At 50.4% G+C, this 24524-nt stretch overlaps 1 protein-coding gene and 1 pseudogene across 2 annotated transcripts in view; one reads left to right on the top strand and one right to left on the bottom strand.

Annotated features, from left to right (window-relative positions):
- The window catches only part of HIC2 (HIC ZBTB transcriptional repressor 2), a 31292-nt gene extending 8221 nt beyond the window's left edge, over positions 1-23071 (top strand). Inside the window, exons 2-4 of one of the 2 annotated variants that reach the window (XR_008550099.1) lie at positions 12420-12517; positions 14270-21509; positions 22831-23071. Coding sequence is in view for 1 of the 2 variants with exons in the window: in XM_037497899.2 (XP_037353796.1) it covers positions 12492-12517; positions 14270-16094 (1851 nt within the window). In the remaining variant the exon portion in view is untranslated. Of the gene's footprint in view, positions 1-12419; positions 12518-14269; positions 21585-22830 lie in introns of those variants that run through there. The other variant, XM_037497899.2, reaches the window with a different exon arrangement.
- A 550-nt stretch (positions 23072-23621) lies between these two features.
- Positions 23622-24091, bottom strand: LOC119234854 (ubiquitin-conjugating enzyme E2 B-like; annotated as a pseudogene).
- Positions 24092-24524: the final 433 nt, after the last annotated feature.

Raw genomic sequence — 24524 nt, forward strand, 5'->3', positions numbered from 1 at the left:
GCCCTCAAGACCCTTTTCATAATACTTAGTGGTATTGGCCTTTGCCCCGTGTTTACACTGGTGCAAAGCTGTGGTAGGTAGTTCACACTACCCCTTGTCTGGAGCCATGTTCTCCATATCAATGCTCCTCGCCAAGACTGCTAGTGTGACTCATGGGTGTCCTGGGAGGAGGGGCAGAGTATAGGGAGTAAATCTAGACCCTGGAGTATAGTGTGATGAAGTGGGGAGTATGAGTGAAGCTCTTGGGACTGTTGCCCAGGAAAGGCACTTCCCATATTTGTGCACTGAACAAGCTGCCTTTTCTGATGAGTCATTATTTTTTGCTTGAGAGAATAACTGATAGACAAGTTATGCTATTCAGACTTGGAGATTTTGCCAAACATTTTACTGCCTTGCCACTTTAGGAAAAGCTGACAATATTTGTTGCTAGTGATAGAGCCCTCAAGGGAAAATGAGAATTTTGAAAAACTTGTGTCTGTCACTGTGAGCTTGACTTAAAGGTTTGTCTGATAAGGTCAGTGGTGATATTAGCATGCCCATTTTGGGGGTTATATAATGAAAATGTGAAGACATTTGTGAGATCTGATTAACTCAGTGAAACAACATTTCCAAATGACCAGTGCTTGATGTTCCAAAATCCTGTTGAGATATGCGTGCAGGGCATACTAGTGGATATTTTTGTAATGGACTATGAAAATCATGGAATCCATGTGGTGACTTTTAAGAAACTACTATTTGTGTTTTAGTGTAATGTCAATGAAGAATAGCCACAATTATTTGAAAAAGTTATGAAAACATCTGTGTAAGGTCAGATTTCTTCATAGACTCCTATCAAAACTATGTATCCCAATAACTTAATGCAGAAGCAGACATGAGAATACTGCTACTTTAGTTAAACCAGACATGGAAGAGATTCGCAAACATGCAATGCAGTGCCTCTCTTCTCACCTTTTCTTTTGCAATAGTTTTATTTTTTCATAAAAATATTATATTTGTTAACAGGCAACAACTTTGTTGGTATTTTATTTATTTTTTAAAAGATTTATTTATTTATGCATACAAGTGCTAGGGTGTAGGCCAGAGGTGCGGGGGGGCGAGGGGGTGAGATGATTCACCAGAGACAGAGTGGGGAGCAGAACAGAGGCACCATTTCAAATGGCTGAAATGCACTGCTGAGGGGAGCAGCGGCTGAGACAGGAGAGGTCTGCTGTACCATGTGGGTCAGCTCCCTGGCAGGGCATCAAACTCGTCCTGCAGTGGCTGCGGATTGCTTCTGGTGCTGAGACTAACTCCTTGCACCACCAGGGAGGTCCTATTGGTATTTTAAATTATTATTTTCTTCATTACCAGGCTTTCTGAAAACAGCAAACAGAATGGTAATGTGTAATATACAGTAACATCTAAGCCACATGAACAAAAGTTCTTTGGGAATCCTTACCAATTTTTAAAACGTAAATAACAGTTTTGGAACTGTTGACAAGGGCAGGCGCTGGGCAGTGTTCTCTCCTTTATCATTTCCCCCTTTCACCACCACCACCACCTTATCGACCCTCATGTATTATTCCCTTATCTCTTCTCAGCACTGGTTCTTCCTGACCAACATTTACTCACCTAATAAATGTGGGGGCCTGCTGCATGCCTCATGTGGCTACTGACTGGTGCTTGGGATGCAGGATCCCTAACTTTGGGAGAACAGTTGGGACTATTGGAGGTGACATGGGCAAAGGGGAGGAGTGTGAAGGAAGCAGCTGGGCAGCAACTGCTGACATGGTGGGGTGGGGGAGTGTGTGTGTAGAAATGCAGGGCTCTTTTCCAAAAGAGGGGACACTCTAGTGGGACTTTGGAAGGAGTGCATTCAGGTGGGCTGGGACCTTCTGGAGAGTGCTCTGGACTCCAGGCCAGTGATGAATGTGGACTTTATCCAGACATGGGGCAATCCATTGAAAGCTTTAAGCAGGGGAGTGACTAGACAAGAGATCTGGTATTTGAGAAAGATAACCCAGGGTTGATTGGACTCCGAATTGGAGGGGAAAGGGGCTGCGGAAGGGACACATGACCTAGATTTTGATATTTTCTCTAAAGTGCCTTTAACTTGGGAGGATTCCTGGGATTTCCCTGGTGTGGGTAAGACATGCCTACCCTCCCGGATACTGAGGTCACTTCTCTTGCTTTCTTTGTTGAGGAGAGAGTGATAATTTCTGGGTCTCTCCCATGAGCCTGAACCTGCTGAAACCCCATTCCTGCACTATAGCTATATGCACATAGTGACTGGGTCTTCATGGTACTGGTGATGTGAGGGCATGTTCAGCGAGTGTCCTTCATCTTTAGTCCCTCACCTCCTTCCTGGATTTTGTGTCTCTCTTGGTTCTCTTTTGGGACTTGCACAGAGTGTGCTGGCTTCCTCAGTAGACTTGGAGATTGTGCTCTAGGTTATTTATAAACATGTTACCCAAAGAGTATAAATTACACGTGCACATACATGGCTTAAATAGTGGGAAACCCCCTGCATGCCTGCCCACCTTTGCTGCTCCCTTGTTCATCATACCTCCTTCTGGAAGTAGCCACTCCTGAATTGCAGGTTAACTATTCCCTAGCTTTTCTTTCTTGCTTCCTCAAATTTATCCAGATCCTTGAAAAGCAGGTGGCTGTGTTTGGCCTGATATGCTCTTTGTACATAAAGTGGACACTTATTGCTCTTTTGAAACTCACCAAAGTGCTGTGGTGCCTGCATACCTGTCCCCCATTTGGAATGGTCCAACATGGTGCTGTCCCACACCTTATCACACCACCCACTGGCAGACAGGGCATGTTTGGGTTGTTTTCCTGATTTTTGATCTTGCTCCTGATTTTTGTCTCTTAAATAGCTTGATTTTCAATATCACCCCTCCTCCCCCCATCTACTTGTTTAGGCAGAAGTGCCTGTTTCACTTGTTTTCTGTCTCTAAATCCAGTATACCAGTGAGACTCCATTTTATAAGTTAAAATGAAACACAGCATTTTCCCCCAAGTCCGAGTGGATCCCTATTTGATTTCTATTCTAAGCTCTTGGCTTCTCCTGTGTTAGACACATTCAAGTTACCTGCTGGACAAGTGAGATCTCTGCTCTGTAAAGTGCCGAATCTGAAGGCCTTTCAGGCACAGGGCCGTAGAATGTAATATTTTCCATAAGTAGTTCTCTAATTTTATACGTAAAAATGGCTTTTAAAAACTGATGGGGGCCTCCCTGGTGGCGCAGTGGTTGAGCGCTGGGTTGCGAAGCTGCCTGCAGCCTCGGCAGCACCGGTTCAATCCTTGGCCACTGGGCGAGGGTCCCACATGGCACGCAGATCTCTCCTGCCGTGCCAGCTGTTCCCCTCAGCAGTGTACTTCGTCAGTCTGCCTGTTCTGATCTCTGCTCTGGCTCTGGTGAATTCTCTCACCCTCCCTGGCTTCTGACTGTACCCAGTGCTTGTATAAATAAATAAATAAATAAATAAATAAATAAATCTTTAAAAAATAAATAAATAAAATAAAATAAAAACTGATGGATGCCTAAGATGTCTCTACTGAATTTCCCCTTCTCTTTTTTGGATTAAAAAGAAAGATACTTGATCTTTGGTTTTACCTCCTTGAGTCACTTGTTTGAGACCAGGTTGGGAGAGGGGGCTGATACTCCATGTATGAGTGTGTGTGTCTTTCTTTTCCATCCTAACAGCTCCCTTTGACCACAAATTCCTGAGGGCCTCATCATTTTCTTCTTGGCTTCGAGTTTGTACCTTGCCTACTGTACTCTGAATTTTCTATTCCCTCCTGAACTTGCCCTTCAGAATTTTTTTTTTTTCTTTTTTTTTGTGGGACCCGCGCCGGCAGCCGGGGAACGAACCAGCGCTGCAGAGGCTGTGGGCAGCCTCGCAGCCCAGAGCTCAACCGCTGCACCACCAGGGGAGGCCCTGCCCTTCAGAATTTGAAGAACATTTTTCTTCTTTGGAAGTGTCAGTTGGACACTAGGATGATAGAAAAGAGTGACCGATTATTACCTTTGGGTGGTGGACATTGATCTGTCCCTAGTAAGAGATCTTCAGATCATCTTTAAATTTTCTGTGGGCTCCTGGCTGGTCTGTACAAGGTCCCTGTGCGTACAGGACACCTCTCCCCTGTCCTGTTAGTGTTTTCATTCTTGTTATTGTTATTAGTTGGGGGTTTGGGAGGATATTGTCTGGTTTGGGCCTGCCCGCTACTGAGAACGGAGTCCAGGCTATTTCCCCTTGTGAAGGTGTCTGTGCATGGTATCAAATCCAAATGCATCATATTGAACAGTGTGCACAATTGTGCAGTGTCAAAGATTCTTCACAGATGGACATGCTTATGTAATCAGGACCCAGAATGAGAAACAGCCCTAGAAGCTCCTTGTGTGTAATCCTTCTTTCTGCCCCTCCACTTAATTGCCCAATTTGTGCTACCTACTTTTCAACTTGGTTATATGAACAATCATACTGCAAAGTCTCTCGGGTCTGAATTTTCTGGTTAAAAGTATGTTTGAGAAATTCCTTGTGTAAGTCAAATCATGTGTTATTGCCAACTGTAAGCTATTTTTGACCTATAAAAGGCAAATTTATGTAACTCAACTGTAGGCCTACCTGGTGGCACAGGGGTTAAGGTCTCAGCACTATCAAACTATCCCCAGCCACTATGGCATGAATTCAATCCTAACCAGGGAGCTAACCCACGTGGCGGCAGCGGAACTCTCCTGTCTCGCTTCACTGCTCACCTTAGCACTGTATTTCAGTAGATCTGCCTGTTCTGCTTCCCACTCTGCCTCTGGTAGTTCTCTCACTCCTGTGCACCTCTGGCCTACCCCCAGTTCTTGTATGTATGCATAAATAAATAAAAATAAATCTTTAAAAAAATTATATACACAGTTTAACTGAAATGTTAGGCCTGTTCATGGCTAGATACTATACCTTATACCTTCAGCTGCTGCTTCTGTAGGTGTGGGGCTTGTGTGAGCAGAGTTGCTGTGCACACTTTGCCTAGGTTTTGGTCAACACATAGGTTGATATCTGCTGATGTATTTCTTGGAATATGCTCTCTGAGTCATAGGATTTTCATGTTTCAGACATGATCTTATTTTAAAATGCTACCTTTTACTTTCCTCCCATTGAGAAGGGAAGGGGCATGCTACATGGTGGGGCAGGGCAGAAGTTCCTTAGTGCCAGCTGCCTCTGACAACGATGTGGGTGAGGGGTTGTCAACTGCCCTTTCTCAGGAAGGACTCCTCAGTGAGTTGCTTTCGGTCATTGAAATGTTTTCTTTTATGAAGTGATGATAGAAGATGATAGGGCTTTGTTTTGTTTGCTTTTTGTTGTTTTAATTCTTTTAGAAACCTTAGTTGGCATAAGAAATTGTTAGCTACTAGGATAGATTTTGAAATTGTGAAGATGGAGTCTCTCCTGGAGCCTCAGGCTGGGCAGCTGCAGCTCTGACTCAGCCGTGACTTGTGTCTCCCTCTGGGCTCAGTTATCTCATCAGAATGGTGTGTGGAGGGTGAGATGATCTTGATAGTCCTTTCCATTGGGGTGGCCCTGGCTTCCTGGAGTCTTTTTAGCTCCTTATGTATGGAATTTCCACCTATTTACTTCTGTGCCGCCGCTGCTTGTTCTTCCTCCTCCTTTCAGGTCTCTGCCTACCAGCCACGCCCAGAGACCTTCACCTGTGGCCCCTGTCCTGCCTCCATGGTGCCGGTAGTAAGCAGGCTTATCCTCACCGTCTTGAATTCCAGGTCCACTGTTTTTATTAATTACTCTTTGGGCTTGTTTTGTGGGAAAGGTGTCTTCTCTTTTCGGGGCTTTCTCCTTCCCTGACATTTGTTGGTTGAGCATTTTTAGCCTGCAGAGTATTGGGTTTCAAAGGAAAAAGAAAGCTTATAACCCACTTCAGTGCATCCCAGACTCAAATGTGCTGAAGGTGCTTGGGGTTAAAATACGGGTACTGGTTCAAAGGTCTAGAGTGAGACCTGAACCTCTACATTTCTCTTGAGACCATGGGTGATGCTGCTGCTGGTCCTTGGGCCAAGCCTGCCAGTGAACAAGACAATAGGAAATTTTTCTGGGGCCCAGGAACTAGCACATAGGGGCCTCCTGGTTGAAGTAACTCCTGGATTTTCACCTTTTCCTTACCTAGTAGGAATGGTGCATTTCCCCTGCTCTGCTGTCCTGTTGGCTCACTCACTCTCTGTTGGCCAACATCTCTCACTGTCTTTGCTGCCTGCATACTCTTGTTCTGTTGCTTCTAGTGGGCCTTTAACCAACAGCTCAGGTTCCTCTCTGGGAGGAGGGCAATGTGGGGGACAGAGTTTGAAAGTGAGCATAGGTTTCATTGTAATAATCATAAATCATTTTTGAGTGGTGCTTACCTACCTTTCCTTAGCGGCACTCATGGTCTTGGCCCAGCTCAGTAACTTTGGCCAGGCTGCCAGGCCTGGGCCCTTGTTGGTGGGACCACCCTTTACCTTTCCTGGTGTTGGGTAGCCAGCGCCAGCAGGGGAAATTCAATCATAGATCCCCAAGGTCACACTGGCCTCTCTTCTCATTGACTTCAAGACCAGGAATGGTAGGAGGGTTGTAAGCCCAGTGGGAACAAGAGAGGCCCACAGGCTGCTCTGGAGAAGAGTTGTTTATGGCCACGGGCCAGCTGTGGAGTCTCCTGTCAGACCTCTTTTTCTTGAGCAGTACTTTCCAATCTTTCCCTCACGGTGATGAGTTACCCAGGAGCCTTTCCACCTATCAGATGAGAGTAGCATGTCAGGAGGATGATCAGAGTCCAGGTGGCATTTAACCCAGTGTGGACAGTGCTGGGCTTTCAGGACAGACTCGGAAGTTGGGCTGGGGTGGATGCCACCTTCCTAACTGTTTAGGGTGAGCCAGTGGGTGGGCAATAGGGCTAACCGTAAGTCCCCAGTCACTGATGTGCTGAGTGGAACCCGTGTGTTTATTTTGCAGAAACCACATAGGACTAAGGGCTGGGCTGCTGGCATTCACCGTGCTTGTTGCTTTCCAGGAGGATGGTCTGGGAGAAGAGCCAGGAACTGCTGGCCACCATCCAGGTCTGGGCTGGATTACACGACTGGGCTTGCCCAGAGCACTGAGTTCTATCCACTACCAGCCCATGCCTGGAGGGACAAGCCAGAGAGGTTATAGAGGACAGTGGTGTTCCCAGAGTAGCAGCAGGCCGGTCAGCTCCTAAAGTAGGTTGCACAACAGGGCTCTCACCTTGTCATTTCTAGCCAGAAGCTTCTCACTGCCTCTGGTGGTAAAGGACCTGGGCCTACCCTACTCTCACAATGAATTCAGGAAAATGCAACCCTCTGGAGACCCTGCTGTTACAGGCAGACTGGCTGTGGTGGGAGAAAAGGATGGCAGTGCACACCACATTACCACACTCTTGGTGCCTGTGGAAGGCAAGGAGTAGATGATGGGCATGGGGGTGGGACTGGAAGATGCTGGTGTCCTCCCAAGGATTAGGGAAATTGTGACAGTGTAGCTCTGGATCAGGCTTTGAGTCTTCACTCTGCCCCCTGCTTGCTTTTGTGACCTTGGGCAAGTTGCTTAACCCCCAGAACCTGGTCTTCTTATCTGACACTGGAGGTGGAGATAATACCTCAGTCTTCTTGGATGGGGCATTGCTGGGTGAGGCGTGGCCTGCCTAGCAGGTGGGTGGAAAAGGGAGAGACTCAGGCCCTGTTGGGATAGGAAAGGCTTCATGGAGAACTTTAGCAGAGAAGGGGGAAGAGGAGGAGAACTCTAGACCTCCGGGACAGGATAAAGTCTTGGGTCTGAGGGCTTTTCTTGATCCTGGAGTGCTTATACCTTCCATGTGGTATCCACTCTGCCATGTTCTATAGTTTGGAAGACTTCCCTTCCTTTAGGGAAGAGGCAGGGCAGGAACCTATCTGGGCCATACCTGGAGCAATAGGTTGGCTGGGACTTTGACTTGGGTGCTGGTGTTTCTAGGGCTCTTTCTGACATAGATGCACTTAAACGTCAGGGGGCTCAGAGCTGCTCAGTGGCCGTGCCTTGTGTAGTTATGACCTCTGCCTGGCATGCCTTGTGCCTCCCACCTGACAATAGAGCTCTGAGTGGGATAGGCAACTCCCCGCTCTCAGCTGGAAGAGTGTCATGTTACGTTGTAACTCTGGTTAGGTGTTCCTTGCCGGGAGGTGGTAAAGGTGAAAGAACAGTGTCTCATTGGGTGTCTTGCCAAAGGCTAGGTAGAACTTCTTCCAGTCCCTCAGCATATTTCCAGACCTCCTGCAGGCCTGCCCTGGCAAAGAGGTCTACCCAAGATGGGAAGGCAGGGTGACACTCTTTCCCTGTCCTTCATCTTTCTCTCCAGGGCCCTTCATCCTGACTGGGTGTGGGCTGGGAAAAATTCCCTGAATTTGAGAGGGGTGTCAGTCGAGGTGACTGAGGTTCCTCTGGTTGGGGGGGGGGGTGGTTCTTTCCTTCCTGCAGGTAGTCACTAGGCATTGACTAGAAGGGGCAGCATTCTGAGGAGGATACTGCTCACAAGAATCAAAAATACCAGCTATGAAAACCACATCCTGAGTTTGGCTTCCACCAGTAGGCCTGAAGGTGGGGTGTGACATTGCGCCTCTGTTTCCAGGAGGGATGGTGTACCCATCACCAGACCCCAGGGCATCCCAGGACTCTTTTCCTATTCTCTAGTGGCACCACTTGGACGCCAAATGACTTGAGCAGTTCTGAATGCCCCAACCTCCTGGGGCAAGATTCTGGGCAGGATGGGTGACCAGACTGTGTTGGGGCAACTCTCATCAGAATAGAACATTCCATGGCTTTGTGCTTAAGCAAGGGTCACTCTCACCTTAAAACCTCATAGCCTCTGAAAGGTGCTGGGCCAGAGCATGCTTGCCTGCTTTTTTGGGAGTGCCAGGAGTCCTTGAAGTAGCCTGTTTTGATCTTACCCTGAACCCCTGAGGCGTTGACTGGGATCATGACCAAGTAGGGGCCCTAATAGAGTGCTGCTCCGTGGGGTTAGAAGGCCATGGCTCTTGCCCACGGTTGTCTCATTGGCAAGTTGGCTTCATTATGCCCAGGGATGGGGGAGGTCTGAGGGATGTCCTTGACCTGGGACTTTGACCTCTTGCTGGAGATGCATGATAACTGCCCAGCCAAGGAGGAGCCAGGAGGTACGGGGATCTGTTTCCATCATGATCGCCCTGCCTTCACAGACTGCCTCTCCTGTGCCCACAGACTCAGTGCCATTCTGGAAACTGAGGTTGAATTGGCATCATGGGTAGATTGGTAATCAGCATTGAGAGAGGGGGCTTTGCCTCAGCCATAGACATGTCCCTCTATACTGCTGGCCCCAGGCCTTCCTGCCTTGTGGGAAAGTGAGAGGTTTGGGGGGGGGGTGCTGGTGGGGAGGAGGCGGTGGTGGAGGAATAGAGGGGCAGAGGCTCTGCTCTGTGTGCAAAGATGGGAGGGGCTCAGCTTTGGCAACCAGAGAGTTGAGCGCACACAGGCTCCTGGTGTGCCTGAGGGTCAAAAAGGGCAAGTGTGCTGGCATAGGGCAGTACTCAGTGAATGGCTGTTGGTGGTGAGTGGTTCAGGTAGGCATGTCCTGTGAAAGCGTCTGTTCTTTCTTTTTGTTTGAAACCCCCCTTGCCCCCATTTGAGGTGAAATTTACAGACAACATGCTGTTCATATCTCAGATGAGTTGACTGGTAAGAGAAGCTACCCTAACCCAAATGCCCATCAAGAAGATATAGGGCTGTTTTACTTAGAAAGTGTCTTATGCCCCTTCCTAGACAATGCTCACCTCACTGGCCATTGGCTGTGGTGGTTTTGTTTCTACCGTAAATTAGTTCTGCCTTTTCTAGAACTTGATACAAAATGTAGTCATGCCATCTGTACTTTTTTTTTTTTTTTTTTTTGGTCTGGACTTTCCTTCTCTCAGCATAATGATTTTGAGATTCATTCATGTTTGTGCATCACTTCTGCTGTCTTATTTTTTAGGATTTTGAAAGGAATACACATTAAAATTTTAAACATTATAGAAGTGTGCATATAGTTTTTCTGTAATTCCATCTGCAGAGATAACCTCATTTAACAATTGAGAGTGTGTGCCTCCAAGATATTTCTTTCTACAGGATGACATTGCCTGATCTGGTCTTCCTTAATTCTAGTCTAGGAGGGTGGGTAGGGAGATATATGAGGGAGTTGGGGGCTCTATCCTTCTCCGTGGGCCTTCCCTGGGTGGGTGGATAGGGTCAGTCACTGACTGTGTGTCTGTGTGTGGAGAGGGTATGCCTCTCTGTTTTTTCTTGTGGCTGGTCCTTGAAGGGCAGAAAAGGATACGAGAACTTGTGACAGGGCCAGACCATGATGTAATTGCCCTGTTGGGACTGGGAAGGTAATCCAGGTCTTCTAACCAGGTTCATTCCACCACACCTTCTGTGTTCATAAGGGGCAGAGCTGGTCCTACTCCCGGTATGGGTTCCTTAGAACTGATAGGTGTGCTGGCTGTTGGGTGCCAGGAGCCAGTACCAGGCAGCATCCCCATTCACACCTATGGCGGGCTCCTGTGAAGACTGGGTCCAGCCCTCTAATCCCATGGAGCATTACACAGCCAGCTTGCTGGGCCGCCCCACAGTCAAATTCTAGTTACCTGCTACTCTAGGGTAGACCCTTGCTCCCATACCCAGTGGTGGGGTAGGGGTCTCTGGCTGTCATCATTTGGGCTGGGGAGAAGAGAGCAGTGCTTTCAGGGGTCCTGGCACTGCAGCAGGGGGACACATGGACCCCTCAAAGCGGGGAGGGTGAGGTTGTCTTGTCACTTGCAACAGTGTTAGTCCAAACATGACCTAGTCTGGGATGGGTGGCAGGCAGGGTAGCATCTGTTGGCATTGTGCTTGCTGTTAACTGCCTCCCAGCAGACAGCTCCACCTTGACCCTACCCAGTAAAGAGCACAGCAAGGCTGCTCTGCCCTGTTCTGCTGAGCACTCCTGTGGGAGGGCAGGCTTTTTTTTTGGGGGGGGGGTCACGTTTGACTTTGTCTGGGAGACCTAACCTGGGTTGGTGAAGTGCCTGCCTCCATGGTCCTGTGTGAGTACCCCTAAGTCCTATTTACCACCCTGTACCATCTGTACCATGTCCAGTAATTGACCCAATCTTGGATAGCTGCAGGGTCTGACACTGTGCTGAGGTGGAGGCTACAGGGTGGGTGCTCTGCCTAGACAGGGCTCACCTTCGCCCAAGCTGTGGTGAGGAGCAGTCATGGTAGCACAGGACTGCACCACAGGTGTCTGGTTGCACTGGCTTTATGTCCGTTCTTCTGGGTTGCACTCAGCCCTTGCCAAGGCTGGGCTCTGCCTGGTCCACTACAATCTCTCACCTCCCCACAGAGGAATGGGGCCCCGGCTTGTCCTCATAAAACATGGATGCTCCCAGGCCGCTGGACCAATAGAGCTGGTTCTGCTGCCCTCTGGGCAGTCTTTGTAGGTAGGATCCTGGAACAACTGTCGTCCTACCCCTACCCCCCTGCCCCAGGCCCTATCTGTGAGAAGGGAGCTATGGTCCAGGCTGGAAAGACAGCTGGCAGGCTGGAGCAGAGGCCTCTCAGCCACCTTGCACCCCGGGTCTGGCCACATTCCTGAGGGACCTGCTGAGCCTCCCAGGCCCTGGGAGTGGGGGAAGGGCAGGCAGGGATGGGCTCCAGGCTGCTGCAGGCCTCCTCCCCGTGGCTTCATTCCAAGGGAACCTAAGTTTGTCTGAGTGGTGTGTAAGGTGCCAGAATCTTAGGACCCCCCCCCCCCCCGCCTTCCTGTGGAACCCGAAGCTCTGGGAGTAGTGGAAGCCCATCCACATCAGGGAATAGCTGCCAGCAACTTTGGTGGGCTGGTATTGAAAGACTGAGACTGCAAAACTGCAAGGGGAGATGGTGAGACTGGGCTGGGCAGGAGAGGGTGAGAGCAGATAGGAAAGGAAGGAGGCAGGAGAGCCACAGGCATTTGAGACTGGTTCTTACAAAAAGCCAGTTGCACCAGTGCTTCCAATGTTGACCTTTTGTTATGTAAATGTGACCAGCCTGGGGAGGACCTTGCCCAGGCCTCAGGTCAGGCACCCATCTGGAATTGCAAGCCTCCCGTCAGTTCCCCCAGGCCAAGGTGGCCCTTAAAATACCCTAAATCTCCTGAGTAGAAGGAGGGTGCAGTACCTGCTTGGTGCCCCAGACCTATAGCCTTCCTGCCACCTGACTTAAGGGGCACTGTGGCCACTGTCTGCACTGTCCTAGGCATCCATCCCAATTAGATCCTTAGACTTTACAGGATTAAGGGTTCCCAGGCCACCAGATACCTTCCCCTTCTCTGTCTTTCCTTACTGATGCCTGTCTAGGTGACCTTGTCCATCTTCTCCCCAGGTGACCAGGCATTGATGCACCCCCAGGGAGACCACGCGCTCAAGGAGGCCACCCCCACTGGCTGCTGCTCACATGGTTTCTGGTCCCCTGGCACTCCGGTAGGCTGGGAAGGGGGTACTGCTGGGACTGGGCTAGTGTGGGGGCAAGAGGACGTCTACCTGCTCCTTCTTGGAACTTAGTGGGTGACCCACACAGCCCTGAAGCTCTGGGCCTCCATTGTAGACTGGTCCTTCGCGTGCATGTGGTCCATGCAGTGTGGCTGCTCTCAGTCCTGGGAGGAGGGGCCGCTCTGGGCTCACAGGCTTTCAGAGGATAGACCTCCTGTCCCTGGTCTATCCCCTGGCCAGGCTTGGCACCAGGTATCCTAGGTGCTGGTAGAGCTAACATTGTTTCCCTCTGGCCAAGATACAGAAGCCACGCCTTGGGCTCTTTGTCCCCATCTGCTGGCTGGGGACAGGGAGTAGAGGATAGTTAATTTCCTCAGGACACAAACCTACCTGGCTGAGAAGGTAGGTGCTTGCTGCCTCTTGCATCAGGCCCTGAGTGCTAGCCTGTGTGCATTCATGGAGAACTCTGACGCCTTCTTTGGGGTGAATGTGATTATTAGGGTTTCCCTCTGTGTTTGCAAACAAGGGCAAGTGTAGGGCAGGGGAAGGGGAAGAATGTGTATGACAGGAAGGCTGGGTGAGTGTTAATCCTCTCAGGTTCTTCCCTGAGGGAGGCAGAGCTGTACCTCCTGGGAGCAGGAGACTGGTGCTGCGGGGTGGTGGCAAGGCTCAGAGCAGTCAGTTACTCAGAGAGATTTGAGCCACGAGTGGAAGGGCGTGAAGGTGCTTTTGTCAACTGTGTGATGCAGAGCTGCTTGTTCTCGGGGGCAGAGAGCCACAGCCTTGTGCTTTGGGCCCTGCTGCTCAATGGAGTGGGTGCATGGTCCGAGCACCCTGCTCTGGAGACCTACCGGCACACTGCTGCACAGCTCACCCTCAGGTTTCCTGAGGAGGCCGAGGCCTCTTGTGTATCGATTGCTTCAGTGACATCAGTTAGTCAGGGTCGTCTGGAAAGACCAGTTGGCTGCCTTTCCCTGGGCCCAGTCTGTACCAGGAGTTTGGCCAGGCTACCTTCTCTGCTTTGCTCATGGCAGACCAGACTGGGGCTGTGCTCAGTGCCCCCTTGGGGTGAGGCCCTCGCTGAGTAAGGGCAGGTGTTGGTGAGGGATGGCAGAGAGCTCCAGGTCTTAGAGGTAGTAATGTGATATTGGCAAATCTAAAAGCATGGTAAATGTCTGGGATTGTTTGGGAGGTTCCCAGTATAGAGCCAGAGGTCACAGACCAAAAGCTGAGTATTTGATTTGGCCCACATGTTTCTTAAGGAAAAGAATCTTCAGTTTTGCATTGTAAAAGATTTGGATTTCCCACTTGTGCTGAAAGCTAGGCAGTTGTGTGCTCATATAAGAAGTCATTCTGCTCCGGGGCTCCTGTTCCCCTCAATCCTGATCAGTTCTCAGCACTGTTGCTCATTTCTGGGGCCCCTGTGGGCATATGATTGACTTTCTTTAGCCCAGACTGAGAAAGTACCTCAAGCTGTGGAGTCAAATTTAAATCCCAGTTTCTGTACTTGGTACTGTGTGGCCTTCATTGTCCTCTGCTTCCTTTTTCAAATCTGTAAATGGCATTGGTACCGCTGTCTTTCTCTGGTAGTGTGAGTCCTTGGTGGACAGTATGAGTTCTGTCCCTCTATAATATACCCGAGGAGGTGACCTGCAGCCAGGTCAATACAGAGGCCCTTCTGAGTGCCACCCGTGCACAAGGGCCCTTGTCAGCTAACAAGTATGTGCCTGTTCTTGCCCACAGGTGGTGTGCGTGGGCAGGGCGTGGGGACATGGGGCCCGACATGGAACTGCCCAGCCACTCAAAGCAGCTCCTGCTGCAGCTGAACCAGCAGAGGACGAAGGGTTTCCTATGTGATGTCATTATTATGGTGGAGAACTCCATCTTCCGGGCCCACAAGAATGTCCTGGCTGCCAGCAGCATCTACTTCAAGTCTCTGGTCTTACACGACAACCTCATCAACCTGGACACGGACATGGTCAGCTCCACAGTGTTCCAGCAGATCCTGGACTTCATTTACACAGGCAAGCTGCTGCCCAGTGACCAGCCGGCCGAGCCCAATTTCAGCACTCTCCTCACTGCCGCCAGCTACCTCCAGCTGCCCGAGTTGGCAGCCCTCTGCCGCCGCAAACTCAAGCGTGCTGGCAAGCCCTTTGGCTCTGGACGCGTGGGGACTGCCGGTATGGGGCGGCCCCCCCGCAACCAGCGACTTTCCACAGCCTCTGTAATCCAGGCTCGCTATCCAGGGCTTGTCGATGGGCGTAAGGGGACCCATACCCCCCAGGAGCTCTCCCAGGCCAAAGGCTCCGATGATGAGCTTTTCCTCAGCGGTTCTAACCAAGAGAGCACACACGGCCTGGGCCGGGCTGTCTGTCCAGCCACTGGGGAGGCTGGCCTGGGCAGCTGCAGTACCAATGGGAGCAGTGGGGGATGTGAGCAGGAGCTGGGTCTAGATCTGTCCAAGAAGAGCCCCCCACTACCTCCTACCACCCCTGGTCCTCCTCTAACTCCTGATGACCCGGCCCAACTGAGTGACAGTCAGCACGACTCACCTCTCTCAGCCTCTGCCCCTCCTGTTGCCAATAGTGCCTCTTATGCTGAGCTTGGGGGCACCCCCAATGAGCCAATGGATCTGGAGGGGGTGGAGGACAACCACTTGAGCCTGCTGGAGGGGCCTGGTGGGCAACCTCGGAAGAGCCTGCGGCACTCGGCCCGCAAAAAAGAGTGGAGCAAGAAGGAGACTGTGTCAGGTTCCCCCTTTGAGCGAAGGGAAGGGGGACCCAAGGGTCCGTGCCCAGGGGAAGAAGGAGAGGGGCTTGGGGACAGGGTTCCCAATGGTATCCTGGCCAGCAGTGTCAGAGGGGCTGGCCCCAGTGGGCCCTATGGAGAGCCTGCATACCCCTGCAAGGAGGAAGAGGAGAATGGCAAGGATGGGAGCGAGGACAGTGGGCAGAGTGGGAGTGAGGGTGGCAGTGGCCACACGAGCACCCACTATGTATACCGGCAGGAGGGCTATGAGACCGTGTCTTATGGGGACAACCTGTACGTGTGCATCCCTTGCGCCAAAGGCTTCCCCAGCTCCGAGCAGCTCAATGCCCATGTTGAGACACATACGGAAGAGGAGCTGTTTATCAAGGAGGAGGGAGCCTATGAGACAGGTAGTGGGGGTGCCGAGGAGGAGGCTGAGGACTTGTCAGCACCCAGTGCGGCCTACACGACTGAGCCCCGGCCCTTCAAGTGCTCAGTCTGTGAGAAGACCTACAAGGACCCGGCCACGCTGCGGCAACATGAGAAGACACATTGGCTGACACGGCCCTTCCCCTGCAACATCTGTGGCAAGATGTTCACACAGCGTGGCACCATGACACGCCATATGCGCAGTCACCTGGGCCTGAAGCCTTTTGCCTGTGATGAGTGTGGCATGCGCTTTACCCGCCAGTACCGCCTCACTGAGCACATGCGTGTGCATTCAGGTGAGAAGCCCTACGAGTGCCAGCTCTGTGGGGGCAAGTTCACCCAGCAACGTAACCTCATTAGCCACCTGCGCATGCATACCTCCCCCTCCTAGAAGCCAAAGACCCTTCTCCCCCACCCCAGGGCACTTCTGCAGACTTGCCCTTGGGAACCAATGGAAGGAAGAAGCAAGGAGGCTAGGCAGGTGGGACTGGAGGCTGGGCAGGCGGGACCGGAACCCCGCAGTCCAGCAGGGGTGGCTCCTGGTGGCACCTCCGGCCTGCCCCCCAACACCCAGAGCTTTAATCAACAGTCTGTACCAAGGGAAGAGAGGAGGAAAGCAGCAGGCACAAGTCCCACATGTGCGTCACAGGTGTCCGGTCTACCTCCCTACACCACCCAGGCCCCTGGCTTTCTGCAAGGACACCCACAGGAGTGGGTCATGGGGTCTCCCTGGGACCTAACCCCTTCCCCACAGGAAAGTGGGGCCCTCCCTCTGCTGGGAGCCAGGGGTGGTGTTCGTGTGTGCACGAGTGCTTGTTTATGTTCCGGAGGCCCTGGTTCTGCAGGAGTGGTGCTGGAGGGGGGCACAGAGCTGTCCTTTAGCCAGGGGCCTCATTGCCTACCTCTCCTTAAAGAGCCCTCTGGGCCTCTGTTGCTGTTATTCCTACTGATCTGATCCTTTTTTCTTTTTGAATTTTGTTTTTTAAACCAAAACCAACAAGAGTTGATTTTCCTACCAGCCCTTCGGGTTGAGCTTGGGTCTGCAGACTGAATGTACAGGGGCAGCCGCCCCTCCCCCACCCCCTGGCTGCGGGCTGCTGGGTGCCCATCCCTTTAAGGCCCCAGAAGCCCTTCTTGCCCAAAGGCTTCCCTGGGCCCCGAGCCCTGCCTCGGCTGCCTCAGGAGAGAGAGTGCTTTTCCTATAGTTTTCTGAGGAACATGCTTTGTTTAGAGGTACTTGTTTTTTATTAAGAGAAAAAACAGTGTAACGTTTATGTGAATGTTTGAACTGGAAGGTCTGGGTTCGTGGGGGGCGGGGGGGAGGCTGGAATGATGCCAGAGCTGTCGGTACTCTTGTTTTTCATTTTCCATGTTGTGCGTGTGTGGTGTGTGAACAGATGTTGCGCTTTCCTTCCTTCCTTACTGATCAAGGTGGAGAGACTTCTGACCTTTTGCTACCTCTTGAATTCACGAGAACAGTGCGTTGGTGACTGGCAGTTGAGGCCAAGACACTTTTGTTTTCCTCCTGTTAGTAGGCACAGGAAGGCATGTGTTTGAGTGAGCTAGACCAGGACCAGCTAAGGCAGCCCTCCTGTGCTCAGCCAAGGTGCAGTCCTGGGCCCTGGTGCTCTTGAAGGGTGCTTCTGCCGTTGTGAGTCTCTGGGCTTGCATGTACGTTTTCTCTGTGTGTTCTGAGTGTGCTGCTGAACTCCAGGGAGTTTGCAGAAGCCTCTGATCTGGGTCCAGGTTTGGAGGATGAATGATCTACCCCCGTTGAAGCGCCTGGTATGGCTCTAGGTGCCTACTAGGCACCCAGCAGTTGTGAGCCATGCTCCTTGCAGCTCCCTGCCAGGACCAGGATGAGGTGGAAGTGAGCCCCCCCCATCCTGTCCCCTGGGCCTGTAGGAGCTTGAGCTTGGGAGAGCAGCAACTCCAGCCTGGCCAGTGTAGAGGCTTAGGGAGGGACTGACCAAAGTATTGTATACTCCCTGGGGGATAGGGAAGGGACCTGCCTTGCTTTGGCTCCTCTCTGGTTGGCCCTGGCCCACAACCAGCTGCTCTGGTAAGAGGCTGGCATCCACCCATTGCTCAGCCCTGTTTGGGGTCCCCACCCTTTGTCCCTCACTTGGGCTTTCTCTGCTAGCCTCAGACACCTCACAGGCCCATTGCTGGGCTCTCAAGGCCAGACCAAGTTTGTCACGGTTGGTCCCACTGTCCTCGACTGACTGGAGCCACAAGGCTGGGCCAGCAACTTTATCTACTTTATTATCTGCTTTATTTGCTTCGTGCTTTTATTTGTTTTTTGCTTTTCTACTTTAAGTTCAGACCAAAAAATTCTGGAGTCACCCCCTGTTCCCATCCCTCCACCCACCCCTCCAGAGACACTCTAGCTGAAAACAGAGCCTGAGTTCAGGGACCCTGAGTGGTGGATGGTGTGTTTGGGAGTGATCTGGCTCCTCTGCCCTTTGGGTGGGAAACAGAACTGAACCCAGGGTCTTGTATTCCAGGAAGTTAGACTGAGAATCTGGGCCAGGGAAGTCCCCCACTTGTTTCAGGCCCCTCTGCTCTCCTGACCCCACCCCACTCTGTCAGCACTTAAGCTACATGACACAAAGTCTGTACCGCACAGGAATCGTACACTCGCCCACCCTGTGCATAACCTCCTGGGCCATGGGCAGCCACCACCTGGAGGTGACTTGTGAAAGTACGTGACTCATTTGCAGAGCTTCAGGGACTGGGCGCAAAGGCCCCCTCACTCAGCGGCATTTGTGCGACATAGTATTGTACCCACCTGAGTATTGTATCGAGCCTTTTCTGTATTTTAACAAGAAAGCAAAACACTAGTTTCCTATTTAAAATTTTAAGGGTTTGTGGGGCGGGGTGGGATTAACACAACACTTGGTTTTGTTTTCTTTTTCCTTTGATTTCATGTTGAATGTGTGCTTGTGAGTGTGTATGTGGCGATGTGTTAAGAGCCTCACAAGTAAATTAGGCCATTGGAGGCCAAGGGCGGCTTACAGTTCTCTGCTTTAGCCACTTAATTCCTGAATGTTTCGGAGAAACAGGAAACAGAAAATAGCAGATGTCATGTAGGAAAGAGGATAAACAAAAAAAAGAAAAAAGAAAAAAAAAGAAAAAAAAAAAAAAAAAAAAGAAAGCTCATATCCAAATTCACAAAACCTATTTTTTAAACCAAAGCACATTTTGAATGAGTATGGAACCTCAATGGGCTCAGAAAAAGATACTAATATATTTATCTCATTGTTTACATAAACTTTTACAGTTTCAGACCTCAGCAGCTGTAAGGCCAGTCCCAGTGAATCCCCACCTTCTGCCAGAGGCCTTTCTGAATTGGCCCTGAAGTGGCTCATGGACAGGGGGGACCTATGGGGTTGGTGCAGGAGTGGAGGCCCCTGGATTCACCTGAGCCCTTTCATTTAGCCCTGGGCCTCTCCAAGCCCACCTGGCACCAAAGAGCTTGGGGCCTGTGTTGATCAGCCCTCAGGTCTTCTGGCTGGACTGTGGTGGTCCTGACTGGCTGGCACAGCAGGGGGTAGCAATTGGCTCTGGCCACAGGACCCACCTGGGCTTGGGCCCCTGGATGGAACCAAGCCCCTTCTGCTGCTCTGCCTGGGACTCTTGGGGTGGGTTGATGTGAGGGTCCCTCTCAAGCCAAAAAACTGGGACCTTTGCACAGCTCCCTATTGATTCCAGCAGTTCCCCATCCCCACTCCTGGCAGTGGGAGGGACTGACTGGGCTGGTCCTTATCAACACAGAAGGTGCAAACACTCTGAACAGTGTTGTTTTTGTATCAATATGTTTGTGCAGTGATGAATGTATTTATTTCTCAGACTTGGGGCGGGGGAGCTGCAGGCTGGCCTCCGCCATGGCATGCTCCCGCCAGACCGAGCCATTGTTAGGGCTCCTCCAGGATTGCAAGAAAAAAAAAAAAAAAAGAAAAAAAAAAAAGAAAAGATGAACCTTTAAAGCAAATAATCTCAGAGACTCATAGCATAGCCATACACCTCAGCCTGTGAAACGAACAATGAACAATCCGGACCCAGACTGACCTTCAGGACCTCATGCAGTCTTGTGTGTTTCCCGTTATCACCACTTGGGGTGCTGGACTGTCCCACCCCCATCCCCTGTCTGTCAGTATTCACTGGACTCACCGTGTGCAGGAGTGCGATCTGGCCTGGGTGGGCTGAGCGGGCAGACCCCGGCTGCCTCCCGCACAGCCATCCTGAGTTGGGGTGAGGCCTGGGCAGCCAGGAGGACAGGGCCCAAGGAAGAGGTGACTGCATACATCTGGTCCCCTTGGCCTGGGGGACAAAAGCAGAGGCTTCAGCCCTTATGAGGACCGAACAGCCCTGCTGCGCACCCTGAAGGGACCAAGGCCCTGGCTGTTCCCTGATTTGTGTTGGGGCAGGTGATACTGAACCTGTGAATCCAGTGCCAGGAGTGAGGGGATGGAAGGGATACCTAACCAGAACCTCAGTCTGACATTCCAAATTGGGGTGGGTGTGAGCTGTGGGAATTAAGGCTGCCCAGGACCCCCTTCTAAGGACACCGGCTTTAGTCATCCCACTTTAAGTTTCTACCGGGAATCCCTCCCCCTACCTCACCTTGCTATTTATTGCTGTAATTTATTGACCTCAAAAATGCTGCATAACAGACCTCACTCAGGGTAGGGAGGATCCCCAGGGCTCCCCTTCCCCACTTGGTGGGGCCCTGTGGGGCCAGGTGCTGAGGGGAACCTCTCTACCCCACCCATCACTTGCTTTCCCCTTCCCCTCTTTGGGGGACCCCAGGTTGGGCACTGACCCATTTGCAAATACCTCAAAGGGGAGGGGGAGGGATGGGGCTATAACATTTTGTTTAATCAGAACTGGAAGAGGGATCATGTCCTACTTTTTGCCCTTCCCAGAAAGGGGGAGGGACACTGATCGCACTCCTGTACTGGCCACCGCCACTATCAGTCATCACTTTGAGTTCACTTCCCTCGAGAGTTTGGATAAATTCAGGTCAGAGCTGCACCTATGCAGCCTCAAGTGTCATAGAAAAGCAATTCACCGACGACTGATCTCTCCATTCAGAAGTGTGCAGTCTTAATGTACAGTGATGAGAAACTGTTATTTTATGATCTTTTCATTAAAAGCTTGATTGAAAACTATCTTGTGTGGGGTCTTTGTTCTGTGGCTGTTTTTGCTTGCTAAGTGACAGGCACTTCCTTGCCCATTGCTTCCAAGACCTAGAAGTGGGGAGCTGGGATAGACATCAACCCACCACTGTCCTAAGGGTTTCAGGTGGGACTGGGACTTCACTTGGTAGTGAGTGTGCATCCCTGAGGTTGGTCACTGTATGAGGGAACCAACACTTGTGTCAGCATCCTGAGTATTGGCCTGAGTTGGTCAAGGCAGTTTAGGAAGCAGCAGGTATAGTCAGGGGCTTTGACCTGGTAACCCAGGTGAGGGTCTGACTTCTACCCAGGGCTACCCACTCATTAGGGTAGGGATGGCTCTCCTGTCCACTGCTCTCTCATGTTGCTTGGTCTACTGGTGGAGAGGGAGAGGAGGAAAGAGAGAATCTTTATCTCTCTAGTCAGGGGGTATTAGTCAGTCCTGATGGTTAGGGTGGGATTTCCAGAGTGAAGAAAGACCCAGGAGAAGGAACAGGGGTGGGGCCAGTCAACTAACACCCCTGACTGGTCAACTGCAGATGTCCCAGTGGCTCCAGGGCAACAGCAGATGAGACTGGTGACTCCATACTTCCAGAAGAACGTGGGTATTGATGCTCTAAATCTTGGTAAGTTCCTTTCTGTTGTAAAATTCATGATTCTCAAAATAATAGTATCTTGTCCCCCATCCCATATTGCACAGGCAAGCCATTTTTAAAATGTCTGCATTTGTCTTCATATTTTTTTTTGGTGGCTTTGTTTTACCTATGTAATTGACACAGTGCTGTATGAGTAAGTTGTAAGCATAACGACTGCACTGACTGACACATTTTGTGAAATGACCACGTTAAGTTTAGTTAACATCGGAAAAAGGGTGCTTTCCTTCTTAACTTTTTTTTTTTTTTTAAAGATTTATTTATTTACACAAGCACTGGGTACAGTCAGAAGCACGGGACGGTGAGAGAATTCACCAGAGCCAGAGCGGGAAACAGAACAGGCAGACTGATGATACACCGCTGAGGGAAACAGCAGGCGGCAGGAGAGGTCTGCGCGCCATGTGGGACCCTCCTCTGGTGGCCGGGGAGCAACCAGGGATCGAAATGGCTCTGTAGAGGCTGCGGGCGGCTTCACAACCCAGTGCTCAACCGCTGCGCCACCGGGGAGGCCCCTCACAACTTAACTCTTAAAAACTTTCAAATAGGGCCTCACTGGTGGCCTAGTTAAGTCTCAGCACCATCATGCTATCTCAGCACTACCACTGCGGCCTGAGTTCCATCCTGGCCAGGGGGCTAACCCACATAAGGTGCAGCAGACCTCTCCTGTCTCACCAGCTGCTCCCCTTAGTGCATTTCAGTCTGACTGTTCTGCTCCCCACTTTGTCTCTGGTGAATCTTCTGCCCTGCTGCACCCCAGTTTTTTCCAAAAATAAATACAATCTTAAAAAAACAAAACAGGAACCTCCCTGGTACCACAGGGGTTAAAGTCTGCACTATCAAGCTATCACCAGCCACTGCAGGGAGCTAGCCCACATGACCCAGCAGACCTCTTCAGTTGTCAGTCCGAATGTTCTGCTCCCGCTCCGTGGTGAATCCTCACCCCCTTTACCTCTGGCCTACACCTCAGCTCTACAAAATAAATACCCCCCCCCAAAAAAAAACTTTCAAATAGACCATGTAGTAGAGTTAGCTATATCATGCTGTACATTACATCCCCCATGTGTACAACAGGGAGTTAGTAGGTTTTGCCCATCTTCACTCAATCCCCTTGCACCTCACCACCTCTGGTAACCACAAATCTGATCTTTTTCTGTGAGTTGGTGTTTATTTTTTTAGATTCCACATCTAATGGGATCATACAGTATTTGTCTTCTTCTGACATTTCACTTAGAACAATGCCTTCAAGTTCCATTCGTGTTGTGAATGTCTCTACATTTCTCTCTCCCTTTTAAAGATTTACAAAGGGGCCTTCCTGGTGGCGCAAGGGGTTAAGCACAACACAAGGAAGCAATCCTCAGCCACTGCAGCAACCCACATGGAGAAGGAGACCTCTCCTGTCTCACCCGTTGCTCCCCTCAGCAGTGTATTTCAGTCAGTCTGCCTGTTCTGCGCCCTACTCTGTCTCTGGCAAATCCTCTCATCCCCTGCACCTCTGGCCTATACCCCAGTTCTTGTATGCATAAATAATAAATATATCTTTAAAAAATAAAGGGTTACAAGGTGTATATTTTGTCATGAAAACTCTACACTGTTATGCACTTGGGAAAAAAAATACAAACAATTTATGACAAATTCATGTAAGCAATACCTTCATACCATGCAACAAAAAGTACATTAATGGGGCCTCCCCGGGATCCCACATGGCGCGCAGACCTCTCCTGCTGCCTGCTGCTCCCCTCAGCAGTGTGCTTCGTCACTCTGCCTGTTCTACTCTCCGCTCCGGCTCGGGTGAATTCTCTCACCCTCCCGCGCCTCTGACTATACCCAGTGGTTGTATAAATAAATAAATAAATCTTTAAAAAAAAGTACATTAATGAAGATGCACAAGCTTTTGTAGGTTTTAAACCGAAGGACTTTTTTTTTTTTTTTTTTCCGTCTGCAGAAACCTTAAAACCTGTGGCACTAAAAATTTCTTAGCTGTAATATAAACCAATGTTAATAAAAATATTTAAATGATTTCTTAGCCTTTCGACTGAGAACTAAATCATACACAAGAATGATGGCAAAGATGAACAGACTAGTCTATTATGAATCATTCCAGCTTTGTTCAACAATGACTGAAACTCTTATAATCTCGTTTGTTTTCCTGATGAAGCTGTGGCTTGGCTATTGGCTATTGGCGGGACTGTTTCGATTCAGTTCACCCAGCAGAGACTGGATGTTAGGAGACTGATGTTAGGATGGAAGATACATTAAATGTTGGACTCTCTCTGTTTGGAAGTGTATCTAAACTGTACCATCAACACACAGAGATCACATAGGCATGAAACATTTTGTATAAAAGCCTAACAGCTGGCAGTTTATTTGGCTATCCTTCAGAAAATCCTATTATTGGTTTAAAAATACCATCTTCAAAGAATCTCCCTTTAGGTCCAAATATAAACTGCATTCTGCTTTGTGATAGTGTTTTTCAGATGGCGTGCCACTGACCCTTCCACAGGGGGGTCCTCTTGCAGTCACTTGAAATTACACATACTCCTGGCTGGGGTTCACATGTGCCCCAGCTGCTCCTAAAAGAAGAGTCCTGAGCAGGCCCCCCAAATCTAACTCCTGACCCCCCACCCCAGTGCGGTGGCTGAATCACTGGTCACTTTTCTAAATCTCATGCTGCTGGCTTGCTTTCTTTTGTTTGTTTCATCAAAATTTGTTTTGGGCCTCCCTGGTGGCGCAGGCGGTTGAACACAGCACTGTGAAGCTGTCCGCAGCCTCTGCAGGGCAGGTACGATCCTGGCCGGCCAGCGAGAATCCCACACGGCACTGCAGACCTCTCCTGTCTCGCCCGCTGCTCCCCTCAGCAGTGTATTTTGTCAGTCTGCCTGTTATGTACCCCGCTCTGTCTTTGGTGAGTCCTCTCACACCTGCACATCTGGCCTGTACCCCGGTTCTTATATAAATAAATCTTTTTTAAAAAGATTTGTTTTTAAAAGA

This window comes from Talpa occidentalis, unplaced genomic scaffold (assembly GCF_014898055.3).
Source record: "Talpa occidentalis isolate TD23 unplaced genomic scaffold, MPIMG_talOcc4v2.1 talOcc4.8, whole genome shotgun sequence".
NCBI lineage: Eukaryota > Metazoa > Chordata > Mammalia > Eulipotyphla > Talpidae > Talpa > Talpa occidentalis.